The 20,417-nt window shown below is 39.3% G+C and overlaps 1 protein-coding gene across 1 annotated transcript in view; it reads left to right on the top strand.

Moving 5' to 3' along the window:
• LOC114043870 (protein FAM234A-like) overlaps positions 1 to 20,417 on the top strand; it is a 54,111-nt gene that overhangs the window by 19,848 nt on the left and 13,846 nt on the right. Inside the window, exons 2-5 of the mRNA XM_027863096.1 lie at positions 10,714 to 11,001; positions 13,448 to 13,564; positions 16,354 to 16,545; positions 19,906 to 20,036. Coding sequence (XP_027718897.1) covers positions 10,740 to 11,001; positions 13,448 to 13,564; positions 16,354 to 16,545; positions 19,906 to 20,036 — 702 coding nt within the window. The 5' untranslated portion in view covers positions 10,714 to 10,739. The remainder of the gene's footprint in view (positions 1 to 10,713; positions 11,002 to 13,447; positions 13,565 to 16,353; positions 16,546 to 19,905; positions 20,037 to 20,417) is intronic.

Here is a 20,417-nt window from a genome sequence, read left to right as displayed (position 1 = left end):
AATGTGAAGAACTTTAGAAGGTAAACATAGAATCTTATGTTTGACATCTCAGAAGCAATAGCAAACTTTGAAGTTTATTGAGTAGAGGAGTCAAATGGTCAGATTTATACTGTAAGAAAATAATTTTGACATCTTTGGGTAGGATGCACATAGCTCAGAAGAACAATGAGAGGACATTCCTATCTGTAGCGAGAGGGTGGGAAGTCTACAAGTGTTGCACATTGCATGTTTTCAGACTTTTTCAGTGTTTTGATCAGTTATACTGATTTTTTACCTTTCTTTTCTTTTTTTTTTAAATATTATTTGTTATATGGGCTGGTTCTCTGGAGGAGGAGAGATAAAATAAAAAACAAGACATCATAAAAACTAATTTTTTTTTTAAAGAAGGGAAGGGGAAAAAAAAGTATTAGTACAGTACCATTTAGTACAAATAGTCAGATGAGAGGTGATGAGGGCCTTGACTAAGGTGGCAGCTGTGAAAATAGATTAATGTTAGATATTCTGATGTCTGGGAAAGGGGTTATGAGTTCAAGTAAAATAGTATGTTTTGAACTGCACAGCATTTTTCATCATAAGTCCTTAAGAATTATTTTGGATCATTGTATTACTGGGAACGGTTAAGTCATTCACAGTTGATAATTATACAACATTGCTGTTATTGTGTACAATGTTCCCCTGGTTCTGCTGACTTCACTTTTGCATCAGTTGATGTAAGTTTTTCCAGGCTTTTTTGAAAGCATCCTGCTTATCATTTCTTATAGCAGAATAGTATTCCATCACAATCATGTACCACAACTTGTTTAGCTATTCCCCAGTTGATGGGCATCCCCTGTACTTCCAATTCTTTGCTACCATAAAAAGCTGCTATGCATATTTTCATACATAAGTCTTTTTTTTTTTTTAATCTCTTTGGGATACAGACCTAGTAGTGGCATTGCTGGGTCAAAAGGTATACACAGTTTTATAGCCCATTAGGTATAGTTCCAAATTGCTCTGCAGAATAAGTGGATCAGTTTACAACTCCACCAGTGGTACATTAATGTCCCAATTTTCCCACATCCCCTCCAACATTTGTAATTTTCTTTTTCTTTCATATTAGCCAATCTGATGGGTGTGGAGTGGTACTTCAGAGTTGTTTTAATTTGTATGTCTCTAATCAATAGGGATTTAGAACTAGCTGATATAATTAAAAAGGTTAGGTGTAGTAAAAGTAGAAAACCTTTTTTTTTTAATTTCCCAACAAGATTTATGATGTGGCATCTTTTATGAAATTTAACATTGAAAATTAATGAAATTTTACTTTAGTTTCTAATATCAAAGTGTTACAAGGTTTTGAAAATGGCTTGAGCCAACCTTGTGTTGGGCCAGCTTTGGAAAAAATTATCTTGTCAGTTGCATTTCTTTCCTGATAACCCCCAAGGAAGGAAGAGGGCCCATCTATCGCAAGACATTGATGAGATAGACTTTCTCTTTCCCACATTTTTCCTCCCAGATTACAAACTCCAGGGGCTTCTGGTCACTATGGAGTAGTGAAGATCTCATATCTTGGGAACTCAGAAAGTTGGAAAAGTTTCCTAAACTGTAGATGTGACTATGTACCCTTTCCATCTACCCAGTCTTAAGTCGGTAAACTCCAGTGACTTCCTGTTACTTCTAGGGTGGAATGTAAACTCATCTTTTGACATTTAAAGCTCCTTACAACCTAGCGCCTTCTTAACTTTCCAGTCTTCTCATACACTCTACAGTTCCAGCCCCACTGGCCTCCTAGCATTCTTCCTACCTGACTCTCCCATCTCCTTGTCTTCGCACTGTCTCTCAAACCAGAAATGTTTTCTTCTCCCTTCTGACTTTCTTCATTTAAAGCTTAACTCAAACACCATCTTCTTCAAGAAACCTTTCTTGATTCTTCCAGCTGCTGGTGCTTTCCCCTCTAAGGTTATCTAACAAAGTAGATACTTTGTTTAAGTTTTTGTTTTTTAATTTTAAACTTAAATGCTAAAACTTAAATGCACAATAAGAAAAGAAAAAAGCATTACCATATGCACAGCAGAAAGTAAGAAGATTCAAAATATACAGCAATAAATTTCTATTTTGAGAAAGCCTATATACTGAGTACTCCACATTGTGTTCAGAACTGTCCATCTTTTCTTTGCTTCCATGTGAGTTTTCTTTTGTTCTCTGCTGTGTACTTTTTGGGGGGGGGGGCGCGAGGCATTGGGGGTTAAGTGACTTGCCCAGGGTCACACAGTTAGCTAGTAAGTGTCTGATGCCACATTTGAACTCAGGTCCTCCTGACTCCAGGGCTGGTGCTCTATCCACTACACCACCTAGCTGCCCCTGTGCTGTGCACCTTTTACTTTGTTCTCCCTTCCCCCCGCACCCCCCAGAAGGCTACAATTAAGCATGGATATACACATACATTCATATATATATATATACACACACACACACACATTCATATATATACATATATATACACATACACAGACATATATATATGTACATGTATATACACAAACATGTATATTGTATCTGCTTTGTATGTATCTTGTATATACCTATATGTGCAAATGTTTTCTCCTCTTAGAGTGTAAACTTCTTGAGGGCAGGAACTATTTGTTTTGTCTTTGTATCTTGAGTACCTGGTAGAGAATAGCTTTAAAAAATGCTTAATTGCGTTGTTCAAATGACTATTTTCAAACCAATACAGGGATACAGTGAGTCAGTGTTGTTTGCTTCCTCTCTCCCCTAATTTCCCAGATACTCAGTCATCAAACCATAGCTTGGTCTCAGAATGCATAGAGACAGGCCTTCCTTCCTGTTTTTCTATTTCCATCTCCCTCTAATAGATGCAGCTGGGCTACATTATTCAAATTACCTTAGAGCTATTTCAGGAAAGATCCTCATAAGCGAGGCCAAGGGAGAAAGGATATTTTGTAGTGCCTGCTGCATCTCCTTTCTCCCTTGGCTTCCCTGATGTTCTTTCCTGGTTCAGCCCCTACATGTCTGACCATGCTTTCTTTGGTTTCTTTTGCCAGTACTTCGTCTTCGTGCTGGCCACCAGATGTGAGCATCCTCTAAAGCTCTATACTGTTCTACAGTTTTTCTCCTGATCTCCACTTCTGTCACTTCAGTTATTACTCCAAAAATCTGTATATCCAACTCATGTACTCCTTTGAATGGCATTTCACATCTCCAACTGCCTATTGAACATCTGACCCTTTGCCCCTTAAATTCAACATAGCCAAACTGTAATTCACCATTTTCTCTAAAACCTAACTCCTTAACTTCTCTGTTTCTGATGGCACCAGTCTTCCTAATTGCCCAGGCTAGAAATTTTAGAGCCATGGCGTCGTAGATTTGGAGCTTAGATCTAGTCCAACTATCTTACAGATGAGGAAGAAAGGTCCATAGAGGTGCAGTGACTTTGTTATACAAGAGAGTAAGGATGGCAGATCTTATATTTGAATTCATGTCTTAGGATTCCAAATCAAATTCGCTTTCTTTTGTATACCACATTGCCTCCTTTTCAACTTTTTGCTGCATCATCAGACACATTCATTAAGCTGCCAAGTCCTCTACAAACTCTCTCATACTGGCACCAATATCTTCCTGACCTATCAGATTGTCATAGCTCAGGCCTTCTGTTCTCCTAAGCTATTGTAATAATCTCCTGCTTGGTCATCCTGTCTCCGGTCTCTCCCCTTTCTAATCCTCCTGATAAAAAATTCTTAATTCACAATTCCTACTGTATCATTCCTCTGCTGAAAAACCTTTAGTAGCTTATTGCATATAGGCTAATATTTAGATGTCTTCATCTGGTAGTTAAGATCCTCCATGGCCTAATTTGCTATTAGCACAATCTATTCTCTACTAAGATTGTTCATTCCATATCTCCCCTTTTGAAGTCTTTTTCTTTCCTCTAGGCCGGTGTCTTCCCCAACGCCTTCCCTGATTTTACCTTCACCCCTAACCTTCCAGCTGAAGGTGTTCTCTTCCTCAAATTTTCTTGGAATACTTTACCTCCTCCTTTGTATTTGAGGAACATTATACCTTGAATCACGTGTACATGTCATTCCTCCTTTTGACTGTAACTTTTTAAGGACTGGGAAGGGACAGTGTTGCTTTCCATGCTTTGTATGTTTAGTACACTACCTTGCACACATACTTAAGTGCCAATAAATGTCAAGGTGAATTGAACTGTTTATGTGCTACAGGAAGGGTATGTCTGGACATTCCTCAAGGATAACATAAAAAGCACATTTGTCTTCCTTTCACTGCATTTTGAAAAGACTCTCCCTCTCTCAAAAAATTTGCTATTTTTCACAGTTCAGACATTCTCTAGATCCCTGCCTTTTTGTAAGCACTGACCTCAACAAGACCCCGCAAAGGTCACCCAGTTTTGGAACACTGTCAGTGATTTTTCCCTAGGTCACTTTTTCCTGGACAGTCTTGCTGAGTTATCTCTTTAAATGTCAGATTGGAGGGGTTAATGAGGCCTCTGTACCTGTGTAGGGGGATTCATTTTTTGACTTTCCTCTCATTCAATTTGCTTTGCTGTAGTCAAAAGTATTTCACAGAATCACGGAGTTGGACGGGACTTCAGAGGCCACTTTGATCAACCTGTACTTGATAAGAATCTGCTCTATGACCTCCAGGGCAGGGAAATCCACTACCTCCCATAGTAGCCGAGTCTTCTTGTGGATAGCACTAATGGTCAGATTTTTCCTTATATGTACCAAGTCTATGGTTGCCTTCCTGCAACTTCCTTCCACTATTCCTAGTTTTGTCCACTAAGGCCAAGCAAAATGAAACGGTCCTCTTCCAATGTTACAGATGCTTCAAATACTTGAAGATAGCAACGCTGTCTCTCTCAATCTTTCTTCTCTAGGCTAAACATCTCTAGTTTCTTCAACCAATCAACCCTTTTGTGTCATGACTTGAGGTCTTTTACCACCCTCCTTGCCTTCCCCTGAATACTCATTAGCAATATCAGCGTGCTTTCTAAAATATGATGCACAAAACCCAAACACAGTATTGTAGATGTGATCTGACCAGGACAGAGTACAGCAATACTATCATCTTCATATTTCTGGTAGACACCTTGTCTCTATTAATGAAGACCAAGATTATGTTAATTTTCACAGCTGCCATATCAAACTGTTAACTCATAAAGTTCACTAAAAATCTCAGCTCTTTCCCACCCACTCCTCCAGATCTCTTCCAGCAGACTACTATCCAGCAGGACTTTCTCCCATTTTGTACTTAGAGGTTGTTTTGTTTTGTTTTGTTTTTTGAAAGTGTAAAACTTTACACTTATCCCTATTGAATTTGATCTTAGACACAGAAAGGGCATGGATGGGTTGAGATTGTTTCACTGGAGAAAGTATTTATATCAATAACATCCCATATTCATTTAAGCAGATTTATCCTAATTTGAGCCTATCACAATATTTTTTAATCCTGCCTGTTCCTCTGTGTCACTTGCAAATTTTATAAGCATGCCATCTCTTCCTCTATCCACATAACTGATAAATATGTCAAATGGCACAGGGCCAACCGTAGATACTTTGGGCATTCCATTGGAGATCTCCTTTTAAGCTGACATTGAGGGGATTAGGACAGCAAGTGGTTAATTGTGGGAATTGAGGGAACCACACTGACTCCATCTTGTGACTGGATTCTGGAGCTAGCTTCATTTCTATTCAATTATGGGTCTAGTCTAGTTTCTGTTTTGTGAGATAACATTCAATTTTGGGAATTGGGAGAAAACCATATTGCATTGTTTGAACCTAGTTCTGGGTTGGTGGGAAACTTGACCACCTCTATCTACTGTGTAGAGACTCTTAACCAAGGACCTAAGTTATACTGACCAGAAACGCAGTCAGATCCAAAGATTGATGCAAGGATTTTTCTCACAATTGTACATCTCAAGCAACCCATGTCTTATCCGAAAACTGGCCCTTCGCTGACAGTCAGCTATTATTTCCATGTTCCTTTGATTGTTTACAGAAGCTTGGGGAGAGTGGGAATGGTTTTTCTGAATTAAGGGAATTGTACCTGTTCACCCTCCTACTCCCAACGTAGTCCCTAATATTTCCTTCAATTAGTATTGTTTTCTTTTGATTAATTGTTAATGTATAAAAGTTTATCCCCCCTGTATTCAAGGTCCAGGCCTAAGCTGAGGAGGTCTGGTTCTGGTTTGTTAGGCAATTGGAACACATTGCTTAATAAATCAAAATGCTCCGAAGATCGAACCTTTTTTTTCCTCAGTCATTTCATCTTTCACCCGCCACAATATCAAATGATTAAGGACTGTGCTTTGGGTCTTGCTGTTGAAAAACTTCCATCTGTACCTAATTGTACATAATATTTTCTAGCCCACATTTCTCTACTTTTTCTGTCCAGGTAGGATGAAAAACTTCTCAAATGTTTTACCAAAATATAGGTAAACAGTATTTATGGTATAGTCCCTTGGTTTAGGGGAATCTGTTGAAAGAAATCTAGGAATAGTGTCAAAAAAGGAAGTAGTATTGTTGCGATCTGAAAGGTTGAGACCCCTCAAAGACTGGAGTACAGGACAGGGTCGTCTAGAATGAATTCACAGACTCAAGTGTTCTTTAAGTGAAGTTGGCAAAAAAGTTTATTATTATGATTTTCAGCGGGCAAAGATTTCTTAAGGAACCTGTGAGAGACTGAGGATGGAGCTAGGGTTTATATGGAAAAGGGCATGGGAAAGGAATGCCAGGGATACTGATTAGGTAATCTAAAGGTCCAGCTGTCTTTGGGAGCTATGGATGGGAAAGTGTAAGGAGTATACCAGACAAGGGAGGGAGGTGTCAGAGGCATGGATCTTGGGAATCTGACAGGAGGAATAGTCCCTGGGCCAGCCAGGGACAAAACTCCTTGGGCCAGAGAAGACACCCCTCTCTCTCTGTCGTGATTAGAGAATGCTCTGCAACAAGGGAAAGTTTTCTCACAAGACAGGAGCTTTCTAAGGAATTGGAAGGTTTCCTGAGACATGATCTTAGGGCTGGGGGCAGCCCAGCATTCTCTCACCCAGCTTTGTGTAACTGCACCAGGGAGAGAGAGGTGTTTTGCTGAGGCCCACTCATGAGTAATTGCTAGGCATAATGTCCTTGGCTGGGGGAAAACTGTCAGAGACAGTGTTTCTGAGACTAGAGAGAAATTGGGGTCCAAGGACAAGCACAAGCACACCATCAATATTATTTTAGGATGGTCTGTTCTTGATGAAATTCTGCTGGCCTATCATGATAACCACTTCTTTTTTCAGATATTCACTAACCATCACCATCTCTTTAGTAATTATGCTCCAGAATTTTGCCAGGAATCAAATTCAGTTTCACTGGCCTATAGTTAGGAATTCAATTAGGCATGGGGGAGTCAAAGACAAAAATGAAAAGTCCCTGCCCTCAAGGAGCTTACATTCTGGGGGAGGCAGGGAAATAACTTATTCAGATAAGTAAGTGCAAAATAGTGTATACAAAGTAAATGTAGAGGCAGCACATTTGGGAGATAAAGAGAGGCCTCTGTCAGAAAGTATTTGAGCTTATCTGTGAAAGGGGAAGGTAAGGATCCCCAAGCACAAAGGCAGGAGAGAAGTATTGTAGGTACTGAGGATGGGTGCGTAGGCTGCTTGAACACATGCCCTTAAAGCTGTTAGGCTTGACTTCCGTTCTCTTTGGATCTGCTTCACCAGGAGCTTTCCCTGGTTCCATCACACTAGTGCCTTTCATTCCCATCTGCCTCTTCCACCCCATTTCCTGTTCCATAAACGCATATGAACTCGTGAGCATGAAAGAGGAAGGCCAAACTTGTTTTTTATTCATAAATTTCTTGGTTTCTCACATCATACATACACCACAAAACTCCCAGTTAATCCTCTATAAAGTACAATCTTGGGAAACTTGTTAGGCAAAACAGCACATGAGAGTGATTGCTGCTGATCGAACCTTTCATTTGAATGGCTTGCCATTCCTTGAAGCATCCACAGCCCTTTCAGCTTTAATGTCTTGGTGACAATGTAATCCATTTTTATAGGAACACAGATTCAGAAGTGGAGAGAACTTTAGATGTCATCAAGTCCAACCTCTTCATTTTACAGGAAACTGGGGCACTGAGAGACTGCTTAGGATCACACAGCTAGTGTCAGGGAAGGAATTTGAACACAGATCTCGATTCTCCAAGTCCAGAGCTCTATCTGCTCCCCTCTACCTTTTTGATCTGAGTTTTGTTGCTGTGTAAAGTTGTATTAATTTATTTAGTTGTAGACGTTGTATATGTTCTTTTTTGTTTGTTTGTTTTGGGGTTTTTTTGGTGAGGCAGTTGGGGTTGCCCAATTGCCCAGAGTCACACAGCTAGTAAGTGTTATGTGTCTGAGGCTGGATTTGAACTCAGGTCCTCCTGACTCGAGGGCCGGTGCTCCATCCACTGTGCCACCTAGCTGCTCTGCCCCCCCCCATTGTATATATTATTTTGGATATGCTTTCTTTTATTCTGCATCATTTCAAACAAATGCTTCCATCATTCTGTTAGTTCATAATATTAATTCTTTATAGTATGATATTTCATTACATTCAGATGCCATTTTCACTCAGCCATTTCCCAGTCTTTGGGCACTCACACTTATATTTCCAACTTTGTGCTTATGTGTATGTTGCTATGATTTTTTTTTTCTTCTTTTAAATAACATGTAATGATGCTGTTTGTTTTTATGTCATAGTCATTTTAGGGAGGAAGAAATTCCTTCCCTGCTACATTGAACCCTCCATTGTGACAAAGAAAAACAATTCAGCAAAAACGTTCATTATGGGGACTTAGTCTGACAATGTATGTAACATTCTATCTACCTCAGTACTCTCTCTTCTCCTTTTTCCCCCAACACTCCATTATAAGGAGAAAGGTATATTGCATTTTCTATTCTGAGACCTTGCTGTCGAATGTTTTTGTATAGATGAGACTTTTCTTAATGTCAGTGACCTTCTTGGGATATAAACCCAATAATAGGATCACTAGATTAAAGGTACAACTTTATAACTTTTTTTGCATAATCCTAAATTGTTTTCCAAAATAATTTAGATTAATTCACAGTTCCACCATCGGTGAATCAATATGAAAATCCCAACCCCACATTTTATTTTTAGCTTCGCTGCCTGGATTCTTTGTATGTCCAAGAAGACATACCGCATGGTCATTTTCCCAAAACTTGACTTGTTTTAAACTTGTGAACTTCAGGAATTTGTTCCTGGGTTTTTGTTACTGTTTTCAGTAATAGTAATCTGGTGGGTAGAGCATTGTACTTGGAGTAAAAGACCTATGTTCAAGTCCTGATTGCCGTTTACTAGTATGATCTTGGAGTTAGCTTCTCTGAGCTTTGGTTTCCTTCTCTCTAAATGGGAAATATTTGCAGCCTACTTCCCTTGTCCTGAGAATCACAACATAAAAGACTATCTTAAGTTTTGGGGTACCGAATAGAGAGTGGGGAAATGCTCACTAAATGTAATTAGATGTATCTTCTTCATATCACTCCAGTTACAGCAGTCTGAGATACAAGAAAGTGAAATGAGCGACATTTAGTCACTGTAGAGCTGTAGAGAAGCCAATTTTGACTTTAAGAAAATTCCAAATAGAGCCACCCAAAAGTTTTGGAATAAGCTGCCTCATAGATTTCTGGGTTGTATTACTCGAAGACTTTAGACAGAATCTGGCTGACAGCTTGTCAGCGATGATATAAAAGGGGATTTCTGTCTGGGTACAGTTTGGACTGTGAAGTATCTTTGAATTCTGAACTTCTCCAAAATAATATAATGTATATATAAAATACTTTACAACTCTAATTTGTTTTGTTATTGTTTAGTCATTTCAGTTGTGTCCAACTCTTTTGTGACCTCATTTGCAGTTTTCTTCGCAGAAATACTGAAGTGATTTGCCATTTCCTTCTCCAATTCATTTTACAGATGAGAAAACTGAAGCAAACAGGGTTAAGTGACTTGCCAAGGGTCACACAGCTAGTGTCTGAGGCCGTATTTTTGAACTAAGATCTTCCTGACTCTTGGCCCTGTGCTCTATCCACTGTGCTACCTAGATGCCCTTGCAACTGTAAAGGGCTATATAAATGTGAACCACTGCTATTCTCTCTCTTCCTTGACTCCTACCTTGCACATCCTCATCCCCTGCATCTTAACCTTAAAAATTTCTGGTTCTCTCAAATATCAGATGAACTTTGTTTCATTTCCCCTCCCATTCTTAATTTTGGGTAGGTAGGCCTAGGGGTTTTTTGATAACTCCTGCTGTCCCATCCCCTTACTAGGTCTATGTGCCAAGACAATGAGACTAGAATTACTTTGTTATTATTTAGCCTTTGGGTGGGTTTCTGTTTTTTTGTTTTTTAATTTTGTAGGGTTTGCTCAATCTGTTGAATAGGACAGAAGAGCCTTAATGGTAACAGAGGGTTATTTTAGAGCCCCTGGTTCAGCTCCTTTGTAATCAATATTAAAACCTTCTAGATGGAACCTTGTAGGACTTGCCCTTTCAACTCATACCTTTGATCTCGTGGATATAAGAAAAGGCCTTTGTCCCTAAATGGACCCAAATCTTAGTAACCCAAAAGGTTGTATGCTAAGCCCTTTGTTTGTTGATAATATAGCTAATTCTGATTTATTAGTGATTTTATTTATTAATGATCATGACCAGGAGTGAAGCTGTATAATGCCCACACGATGGACAAAGAATTAGAAGCTGAGATCCACCCATTGAAGCATGACGACGAAAAGCCTCGGGGGAATTCGGAAAGCCGAACTGAAAAGGATGGTTCCTTTAAGAAAGCATCTCATCATTCCCGGTTTGCCCAGTGCCGCACAGTGGTTTTTTTCTTTTTGTTATTTACCTGCCTCTTTGTGGTATTCATCATTTCATTCATCATCCCATGTCCAGATCGGCCTATATCACAAAAAATGTGGGAAATAAATTATAACACAGCAGGTAAGTTGGCTGTAAGTATGTTCATTTGTGCCTTGTTCTGCCTTCCACTGGACTTTATTATGAAGAGCCAAACAACCCTTATCTTATATTGTGTTCAGGGTTGGAATTATGCTTTTCTCTGTGTTTGAATCAATGACTCAGAACATGGGTCCCAGACGGTTACTATTGCTTCCTTGTAGTTGAAAGAAGCTGTAAAAAAAAAAAAAAAAGCTGTTACAAGGAAGACATGAGAAATAATCATCCCACCCCCAAATTTAACTGACCTGCTCTTCATTTTGTGAATAGCCAGGTGTTAAAATGAATACAATTGGACTCACAAATTTACTCACAAATGGGCTAGTAGACATGAAACCTGCCATAAAAAACATGAATGATTGACCAATGTGGAAATATGTTTAATATGATTGTACATGTATAGCCTATGTCTGATTGCATGCTGTCTTGGGGAAGGAGGAAGAAAAATTTAGAACTCAAAATCTTATAAACGTGAATGTTGAAAACTAAAACTTAATTAATTGGGGGAAAAAAAGTGATTCCTGGTAAATTTTGTTTTACAAACTGTTTGACCAAGGTGCCACCAATAGCCCTTAATCTGCAAGTATAGAGAGCATAAATGACACTCTTCTCCTCCCTCACTGAAACTGGAAGCTTCCAGCTTCCTTAAATTGACTATTGAATACAGTGACTGAGTCAGTCTTTTCAGGACATTCCATTTCTTTCATAATGCTCAGGAAAACAGGAGCATGTGGTACTATTTGAGTGGTTATGAATTTGAATAATTTTGAGAATGCTTCTTTGTGCTCAGTCTTGAGAGGGCTTCTTGATAGAGCATGTGTAAAGAGCATTGTAAGCTATAACATGCTGTGTAAATGTGAGTTGTTATTACTGAACTCTAGAGGATCATCATTCGTGGTCAGAAATGGAGCCAAACAACTTCAGGAATAAACTTCTCTTGAGTTTGGGGATTAGATACTTCACAACTAGAGCTGGCTTTGTTGGTCTTTAAACTCATTCTGATGTCCACTGGGTCCCTCGGTTAAAGAGAAGGGAAAAGAAATAGTTACATTTTTTTCCTAAGAGGAGTAAAATGCCCTCTACTTATCTTGAGGAAGTGCTAAATATGGAACAGAAAAGTTACAGAGTTATTTTTCCATCTCTGGTCATCTGTCCTCTTTCACATAGTTAACAGAGATTTAACATTTCAGAGCTTTTCCTCCTTTCCCTTTGCTCCATCTTCCCATCCCAAAGTGATAGGAATGAAAAGGGTAGAAAGGGGACCTGGCAGAAGGAAGAAAAGTCTTTGCTTCAGTTATGATATTCCTTATTTACCAAAAGTTCTTTGTTATGTTATTTTTAGAACTGTTCTTTCCTTTGCAGATTATTGCATGTGTCTAAAGTAATAGCTGTGGAAGTCATATACAGACGGAAGGGACCCATAATGGACAAAAATATTTTTAACAGAACTCTTTGTTGTAGTAAAGAACTGGAAACAAAGTGGATGTCTATCAGTTGGGGAATGACTGAACTAATTATGATATATGAATTAATAGAATATTATTGTATTGTAAGAACTTATGAAAGAGACAGATTCAGAAAACCTAGGAATATGAGCCAGTGCAGAGTGAAGTAAGCAGCAGACACAGGAGAATCATTTTTACAATAATTATATAATTTTTTGAAGCGTACTATTTTCACTTTTTTTGGTGTGTTTTTTTTCTTTTGTTCTGTTTCCTCTTTCACAACATGACTAACATGGAAATATTTTTTTACATGATTGCACATAAATAACTTATTGCTTACCATCTTAAAAAGGGAGGAGGGGAAGGAGAGAGAAAATTTGGAACTCAAAATTTTATAAAAATGAATGTTAAAAACTGTCTTTACATGTAATTGGAAAAAATTAAATACTGTTTAAATAAATAGCAACTGCAATTTTATGAAGAAAAACTTTGAAAGACTTAAGAAACCTGCTTAATTCAAATGACCGGCCATGACTCCAAAAGACTAGTGATGGAGCATTCTTCCCACCTCTGCACAGAGGGATAATAGACTTAGAGGTGTGAAATGAGACATATGTTTTCAACACAGCTAATGTACACATTTGTTTTGCTTGGCAATACTTATTTGTTTGGCTGGGGAGGGAAAGAGTTAATGAATAATGAAAGTGACAAAAAAGAGGATAATGAAATATTAAATAAACAGAAGGGCAACAGTAAATTTAGAAGGGACAAAAAATTATTCTAAAGGGGAATATTAATTACCTAGTCATTATTCATATCGACTTATTACTTACTCCCCAGGTGATGGCAAGTCACTTGGGCTCCCTTGGTGGGCTTCCATGTTCTCATCTGTGAAATAAAGAGGGGATGAATCCAATGGTCACTGAGGCCTCACCAGTGCTCTGCTCACCCAAGGATGGCTGTTGATACTTGTTACTCTTTTTCAGTATCCTATGACTTCATGGCATTTAAAGATATAAACGAAGACACAGTTCAAGATATTATTTTTCTTTATAAAGACAGCAACAGCAGCAGCAGTTTTAACATATCCTGCGCAGATGAAGGTAATTTTGCTTGTTGGTAGGAAGAAGGAAGAGAACCCACAATGGCTTCTCAGGCATTATTCTGAATAATCAGATACAAAAACTTCCTTTCCTTTTTCTGGCAGAAACATTAGTCCAGAGAGTAAGTGTTTGGCACCTAGTATATAAGTTGGCTGAATTTGTCAGTAATGATTGTGGAGCAGTGTTTCTGCTGATCAGTTGAAGACACATAAGCCTGGAAAAAGAGGAGGCATACATGATGTGTTCATTTGACAAATATTTGATGTGTCTAAGATGTGTAGATCAGTGATCAAACTCAAATAGAAGTGGAGCACTGCACCACTTATTGACTTACAAAACCGCAAATTAACATTGTCTGTGTCCTGTTACAGTTTTATTTGTAAAATAAAAATGCATATTTATGTGTGTATGCTTATTTTTATTTATTTTGTTAGACATTACTCAATTACATTTTAACCTAGTTCACACTGCACTTGAGAGTTTTGCAGGCCATGAGTTGGACACCTCTGGTGTATTTCACGATCCTAGGTACTGTGGCTGGGGACAAAAATAGAGAGATTTTTCTGACCTCAAGAAGTTTAGTTTAATGAAAGAATTCTTAACCTGGAATCTGTAAACTTCAAAAAAAAATTTATAATTTTATATTTCAATATAATTGGTTTCCTTTGTTATCTTATGTTATTTTGTACTTTTAAAAACATTCAGAGAAGGAGGGGACCATAGGCTTCATCAGACTGACAAAGAGGTCTGTGCTACAAAAAAAAGTTAAGAACCCCCAGACCAGTTTTAGGTGGGAATGGAGGGAATATAAGTTTAGACTGGAATGTGCCTGAGATTGTCTGGTTTCAGGGGATTGGGTGAAGGATATTATAGTGAAGAACTACTGCTTTAGTATAGGGCTTGGTTATGATTATGAAAATGTGAGAAATTATGTTGGTTGGGGCAATTTTACATAAGGTTTGCCTGGAACAAAAAATAAAAAATATATATATTTGGGAGAGCTAGAAAAATATACTGATATTCAAATGCAGTGGGGCTGGAATCCTAGACTGTTTAAGTATAATACGATTTGAATTTGGACATAATCTAGGATAAAGCGCCATTGAAGGTTTTTGAATAAAGGAGAGACATGACCCAAAATATAAATTTTGAATGGTAGTGTGATTTGGAGTAGGAAGACCTGTGCAGGGCTTTTGTGGTAGCTCAGGTTGGAAGTAGCAGAGACCTGAACTAGAATGGCGGACATAGGAGTGAGAATGATGAGACAGATGAAAAGACAAAGGAAAGATGGAATCTATTCAGAGATAGGGCTAGGGACGGTCCCTGTGATTTCATTGGGATAGGAAGCTCCCTCAGCCATGCAAGCAGAACACGGATCTTCCTTACTCCGAGGCCAGCTCTCTATGCACTTGGCCATGCTGCCTCAGTAGACTCTATTGGACTTGGTGACAATCAGTGGCAAGGAAAAAGGAGGAATCAAAGATGCCTGGGGATTCTATCCTCAGGCAGTAGTTGTGTGACCCTTGGGGAAGTCTCTTCACCTCTACCTCAGTTTGTTCATCTGTAAAAACATGGGAAGAATTCTAGCACCTACCTCCCAGGGTTGTTGTGAGCATCAGATGAGATAATAAGTGTAAAGCGCTGTTTTTCACTTTCTTTCATTCTTTTTCTTTATTTGAGTCTTGTACAAAATGGCTAATGTGGAAATTTTTACACGACTGCACATGTGTAACTTATATCTGATTGCTTACCATCTGAGGAAGAGGGGAGAGGAGGAAGAGAGGGATAGAATTTGGAACTCAGACTTTAAACATTTTTTTAAAAAATGTTTAAAAATTGTTTTAACATGTAATTAGGGGAAAGCATATATTGACATAATGTACTAATATCATATATAATATTAATATATTATGTATATAATTGTAAAGCACTTAGCACAGTGCCTGGAACATAGTAAGTGCAATATACACGTTAGCTACTATTCTTATTATTAGCCTGGGAGATTGCTATCATTGTTAATTGGGAAGTGTGGGGAATATGGAAATGTCAGAACCTCAGTCATAACATCTAGGTGGAGATGTATGGTTGGAAATTTGTGACCAGTGTTCAAGAAAGAATATTGGAGGGGCAGCTAGGTGATGCAGTGGATAGAGCACCAGGCGTAAACTCAGGAGGACCTGAGTTCAAATCCAGCCTCAGACACATAATACGTACTAGCTTTGTGGCAAGTCACTTCGCTCCATTGCCTAATCCACCCCCCCAAATACGGGTCCAAAGATACAGACTTGAGGGTAATTTGCGTGGAAGTGGTAGTGAAGCGATGTAGCCCACAAACAGCATGGTGTAATTGAAAGAACACTACCCCTGGCGTCAGAAGACTAGAATTTGAATCCTGGCTTGGCTATGTTCCAGCAGTGTGACCTTGTGTTGGCCATGTAATGTCTTTGCACCTCAGATTCGTTCTGTAAAATTAGAGAACTAGAATAGATTAATTTCTAAAGCTCCTTCTAGCTCTAAATCCTTTGGATAAAATTGCCAGTGGACAGAGTTCAGAGAGAAAGAAGCAAGGTCAGAATCTTGGGGAATGTTCCCAATGAATGAAGGCTCTAGGGGAAACAATGCATGAGTTTGATGTGGCAGGATCTAAACCCTGTAAAGACTCCACTTTAAAAAGGAAAATCAGAAGTACCTGGGGATTAAGAGGTAATTATAGTGCTCCTTCTAACAAATGGACCGAGTAACAAACACAAGTGTGTATGCCGACGGTGACTTTGGGTTTCCTCTCCTAGGCTTCTCTCCATGCGTCTTTCTGGCCGCGGTGTCTGGCGCCAATGGCAGCCTGCTCTGGGAGAAGCCTGTAGCTCAGGAGGTGGCCAACATGGAATGTTTTGATCACCAGACGACCAAGGGGCCACCCCCACTCTCAGGCTGCTTCATTGTGGGGAAATATAATTCTTTCCTTGCAGTTGATTCTTCCACAGGTAGGAAAAACAGGTGGAACATATTTATATTTTCTCTGCTAAACTTTCATGGTCTTTTAGGGAAGTTTGGGGACGTCGTGGGAGGATTGCATCCAATGGAGTCAAAATCTTGACAGTTCCAGTTAACTGTTTATTAGGTACCTGCTGTGTTGGGCATCTTCTAGATCAGGGCTTCTTAAACTTTTTCCACTCACGACCCCCTTTTCACGTTTAAGCGGCATTCCTCGGTGTTATGTGGCTTGAGGGTATGCACAGTGCAAGGTGTGCATGCTTTGTGTTCAGAAACAAAGGTGCAGTGAAGTTGTTTGATGCAGCATGGGCAAGCAGTGCTAGAAACACCTCAGATTCATTACGTGCTTGATTTTTAATTAATTTTTGGTCATTGTGTGTTCAGAAACCATTTACTGTTGCTGAATTTTTCACAATCCCATACAACCCCACATAGGGTTGTGACTTACAGTTTAAGAAGTGCTGATCTAGACGTCAGAGGGGAGAAAATGACAAAAAAAGACAACATTTTCATCTTCAAAGATTTATGTTGTAGATTTTTTAATTAAATTTCTAAAAAGGGGTCAGCACCCTCTTAAAAGAACCATGCTATGACTTCATTTATTCAACGTAATTTAAGATGTTGTGTGCCAGGAATATATTCTTTATATAATCTAAACCCAGATGCAAAGGAGTTATGGTGCTCCCTGGGTGGGTCGCCCTTGGTTTGTGAAGGAGAAACCATTGCCAATGTGAGTTTTTTGTTTCTTTTTCATGATGACCTCAAATTGATCCTACCCAGCCTACGGGGTTGAGCTCTTCAGCAGAGACAATTTTGGGGTTGCCTTAGTTCTTGGTTGCACCTATTAGTAAAATAAATCATAGATAGTCCCTAGGAAGTCTTAGATTTGGTAGAAATAGGAAGGAGAAAGAGGGTAGCAGGACAAGCTCTTCTCTCACATGCATGCCTGTGTGTACTTCCTTATACAACCTTGGCCATTGAGCACCTTTAGTAGGCATGCTATAGGCCACTGACCCCTATACTAAAATTTGGCTGTGTGAGTCCCCTCTTCAAATTATAGATGGATCCTGTAAAATAGACTCAAGTCCAGGAAAGCATCTGGAAAGGAAAGGAAGTTGACTTTGTACCTCTAAAACATGGGATAAGAATAGCTTGTCAGCAAATATGAGATAAGAATGGTTTGGGATTGACTATTTAAAACAAGTTGATAAAATAAATATTGGAGAGCATTTATTGTTCTGATTTTGGGGAAATCAGCTAAATAAACCTAAAAGTGAGACTGCAAACTCCTTGGCCTTTAGGATAGAGATAGATGAGCATGTTTTCAGGCTCCACAATATTCCCTGTGTGAATAGCTGATTCAGAACTTCCCTATTAATTGTAGCTTACAGAGTATGAAAGAGAAGAAAAGAGCAAGAAGTAGAAATAATTTCAGGGAACGAAGAAATTTTATGGGGTGGGAAAGGAAAATTATGTGAGTAAAGAGATTTAGGATTAGAACAAGAGTTTTAGTATCAAGGTTTTTGTCCTGAGAAATTCAGTAGATCCAAATGGTTATAATACCAATAGCTAGCTTTTTGTCTGCAGATCACCAAGAATAATAATTATAGCTTACACTTAAATAACTCTTTACAGTTTACAAAGTGCTTTCTCCACAACTCTATAAAGGCTAAGTACTATATGTGTTATTTTCCCTGTTTATCTTGATGAGCATACACTGAACCTCTAGTCAGTCAACAAACATTTGAGGGCCTACTATGTGTTAGGTCCTATGCTAACCTCTGTATTTACAAAGAAAAGCTAAAAACAATCCCTGTCCTCAAGGAGCTCACAATCTAACTAGGGGGGAGACAAGACAGCACATTAAAAATTAAATAGAAGCTAAAAAATGGCAGGAATGGGGAAGTGGGATCAGAGAGAGAAAAGGTACTGAGGCAGGGACAGGATGAAATACTGCAGCCTCATGGGAGATTATGAAATGAACGTCTTGGGCCCTGTCCTTAAATGGAGGATCTAGGAGGAGCTCTCTGATCCCCACCTTCCACCCTCTCCAGTCAGTCCCTGCTCTCTCCTGCTTCTCCCTTGCCTATCTGAATGCTCCTTCTCGGCCTCCTCTGCTGGACCTTCATTTAGGTCATGCCCTAGGTCAACTCTGGGTGTCCCACAGGGCTCTGCTGTCTCTATCCTGATGATTTTCAAATTTACTTATCCAGCCTTAACCTCTTTGCTGACCTCCATTCCTATAGATCAGTTAACTATTGGACATCTGGAAATGGATGTTCTGTAGATATCTTGTACTCCTGTCCAAAACAGAACTGGTTCTCTTTCCCTCCAAAGGCTCCCAAGCGGGAAACCAAGGTGTCCTCCTCAGCTCTTCACCCTCCTATCCATTCTGTTCCCAGTTGCTTTGTTTTATCTCTCCGTAACCTCCCTCCTAGCCTGTCATGAGAGGCTTCTGGTCGGGCTTTCTTGTTTCGGGTCTCTCTCCGCTGCAGGCCATTCTCCATTTAGCTGTCACATTGGTTCTCCCGAAGTAGAGGTCTGATTATTTTGTGTGTGCACATGCACACACACACACACACACACACACACTCACTCACACACACACTCTAGTGGCTCCTTATCACTTCTAGGATCAGATATAAAGTCTCATTTGGCATTCCGCCTAGCCCCATCCCACCTTTGCGGTCTTCTTACATCTGGTTTACTTGAGGGTTCTTCAGGGAGTCAATGACACTGCCCTCCTTGCTGTTCCTCACTCACACACAGCACTCCATTTCCCAGCTTTCCAAGCCTTTTGACTGGTTGTCCCCCATGCCCACAGATCTCCCTCCTCTTCTCTGCCTTGTGGCTTTTCCTGACCTCCTTCAAGTCCCATCTGAAATCTAGCTTCTTCAAGAAGCCTTTCCCAGCCCCCTTAGTTCTGGTGCTTCCTTCTGTTTCTAGCTTGTTGGTAAGTAGTAGTTGGCATGTTGTTTCCTCTAAATGACTGGTAGCTCCTCAAGGGCAAGGCCTGTCTTTTGCTTTCCTTCATACCCCAGCTCCAGCACAATGCCTGGCACAGAGTAGGTGCTTAAGAAATGCTTAACTGACTCTTGTGCCTTTCAGATAAGAATTAATGTTTGGAAAGCCCTTTTGAAAAGTGTGAAATATTATACAAACGTAATCATCATTTGTTACTGAAATTGGGACCAGCAAGTCCTGAAATTGAATTCAATTTAACAAGCATTTACTGGCACTGTGAAATCTCCACTCAGAAATCTTAGGGTCTCTTAGAATATTGATTTTTGAAGAAAGAGTTGATTTTTAAAGCCATTGCTCACCGTTAATACATTTTTTTTTCTCTTAAGGGGAAATACTGTGGAAACTGCCTTCGAGCTTTGGAGTTAATACCTCAATACTGACCCCCTTCCTGAATATACCTGATGTGACTGATGATGAGGTTCAAGACCTGCTACTCTTCCTCAAATCGGGGAGAGAGGTACAAACATTTCTTTCATACTTTTTGGTGGAAGAGAAGGAATTCTCTTCCAAGCAATGAGATACGTTTTCTGCGATGGAAAACATTATTGCCATATTGTGGGGTTCCTCTGTCCCCCTCCCTGCTTCCCTTTCCAGATACAATTGTTTCTTACTACTCCATCAGTAAACTAAGTCCTGACTCATTTGAGTTTGGAACCCACAGGCCTACAGCTCCAGAGTAAATTGACATTAGAATAATAATGTAGCTGGCATTTATATAGTGCTTGGTATGTGCTAGGCACTGTGCTAAGCACTTTACAAATATTATTTCTATACTATTTCAGTGGCCTTTAGTCAAAACCAGCTGTAAATTCCTGGGTTTCTCTTTATTCCTACACAC

Source organism: Vombatus ursinus, unplaced genomic scaffold, assembly GCF_900497805.2.
Source record: "Vombatus ursinus unplaced genomic scaffold, bare-nosed wombat genome assembly UNPS02014770.1, whole genome shotgun sequence".
In the NCBI taxonomy this organism is placed as follows: Eukaryota; Metazoa; Chordata; class Mammalia; order Diprotodontia; family Vombatidae; genus Vombatus; species Vombatus ursinus.
This window is presented reverse-complemented; position numbering and strand designations above follow the sequence as displayed.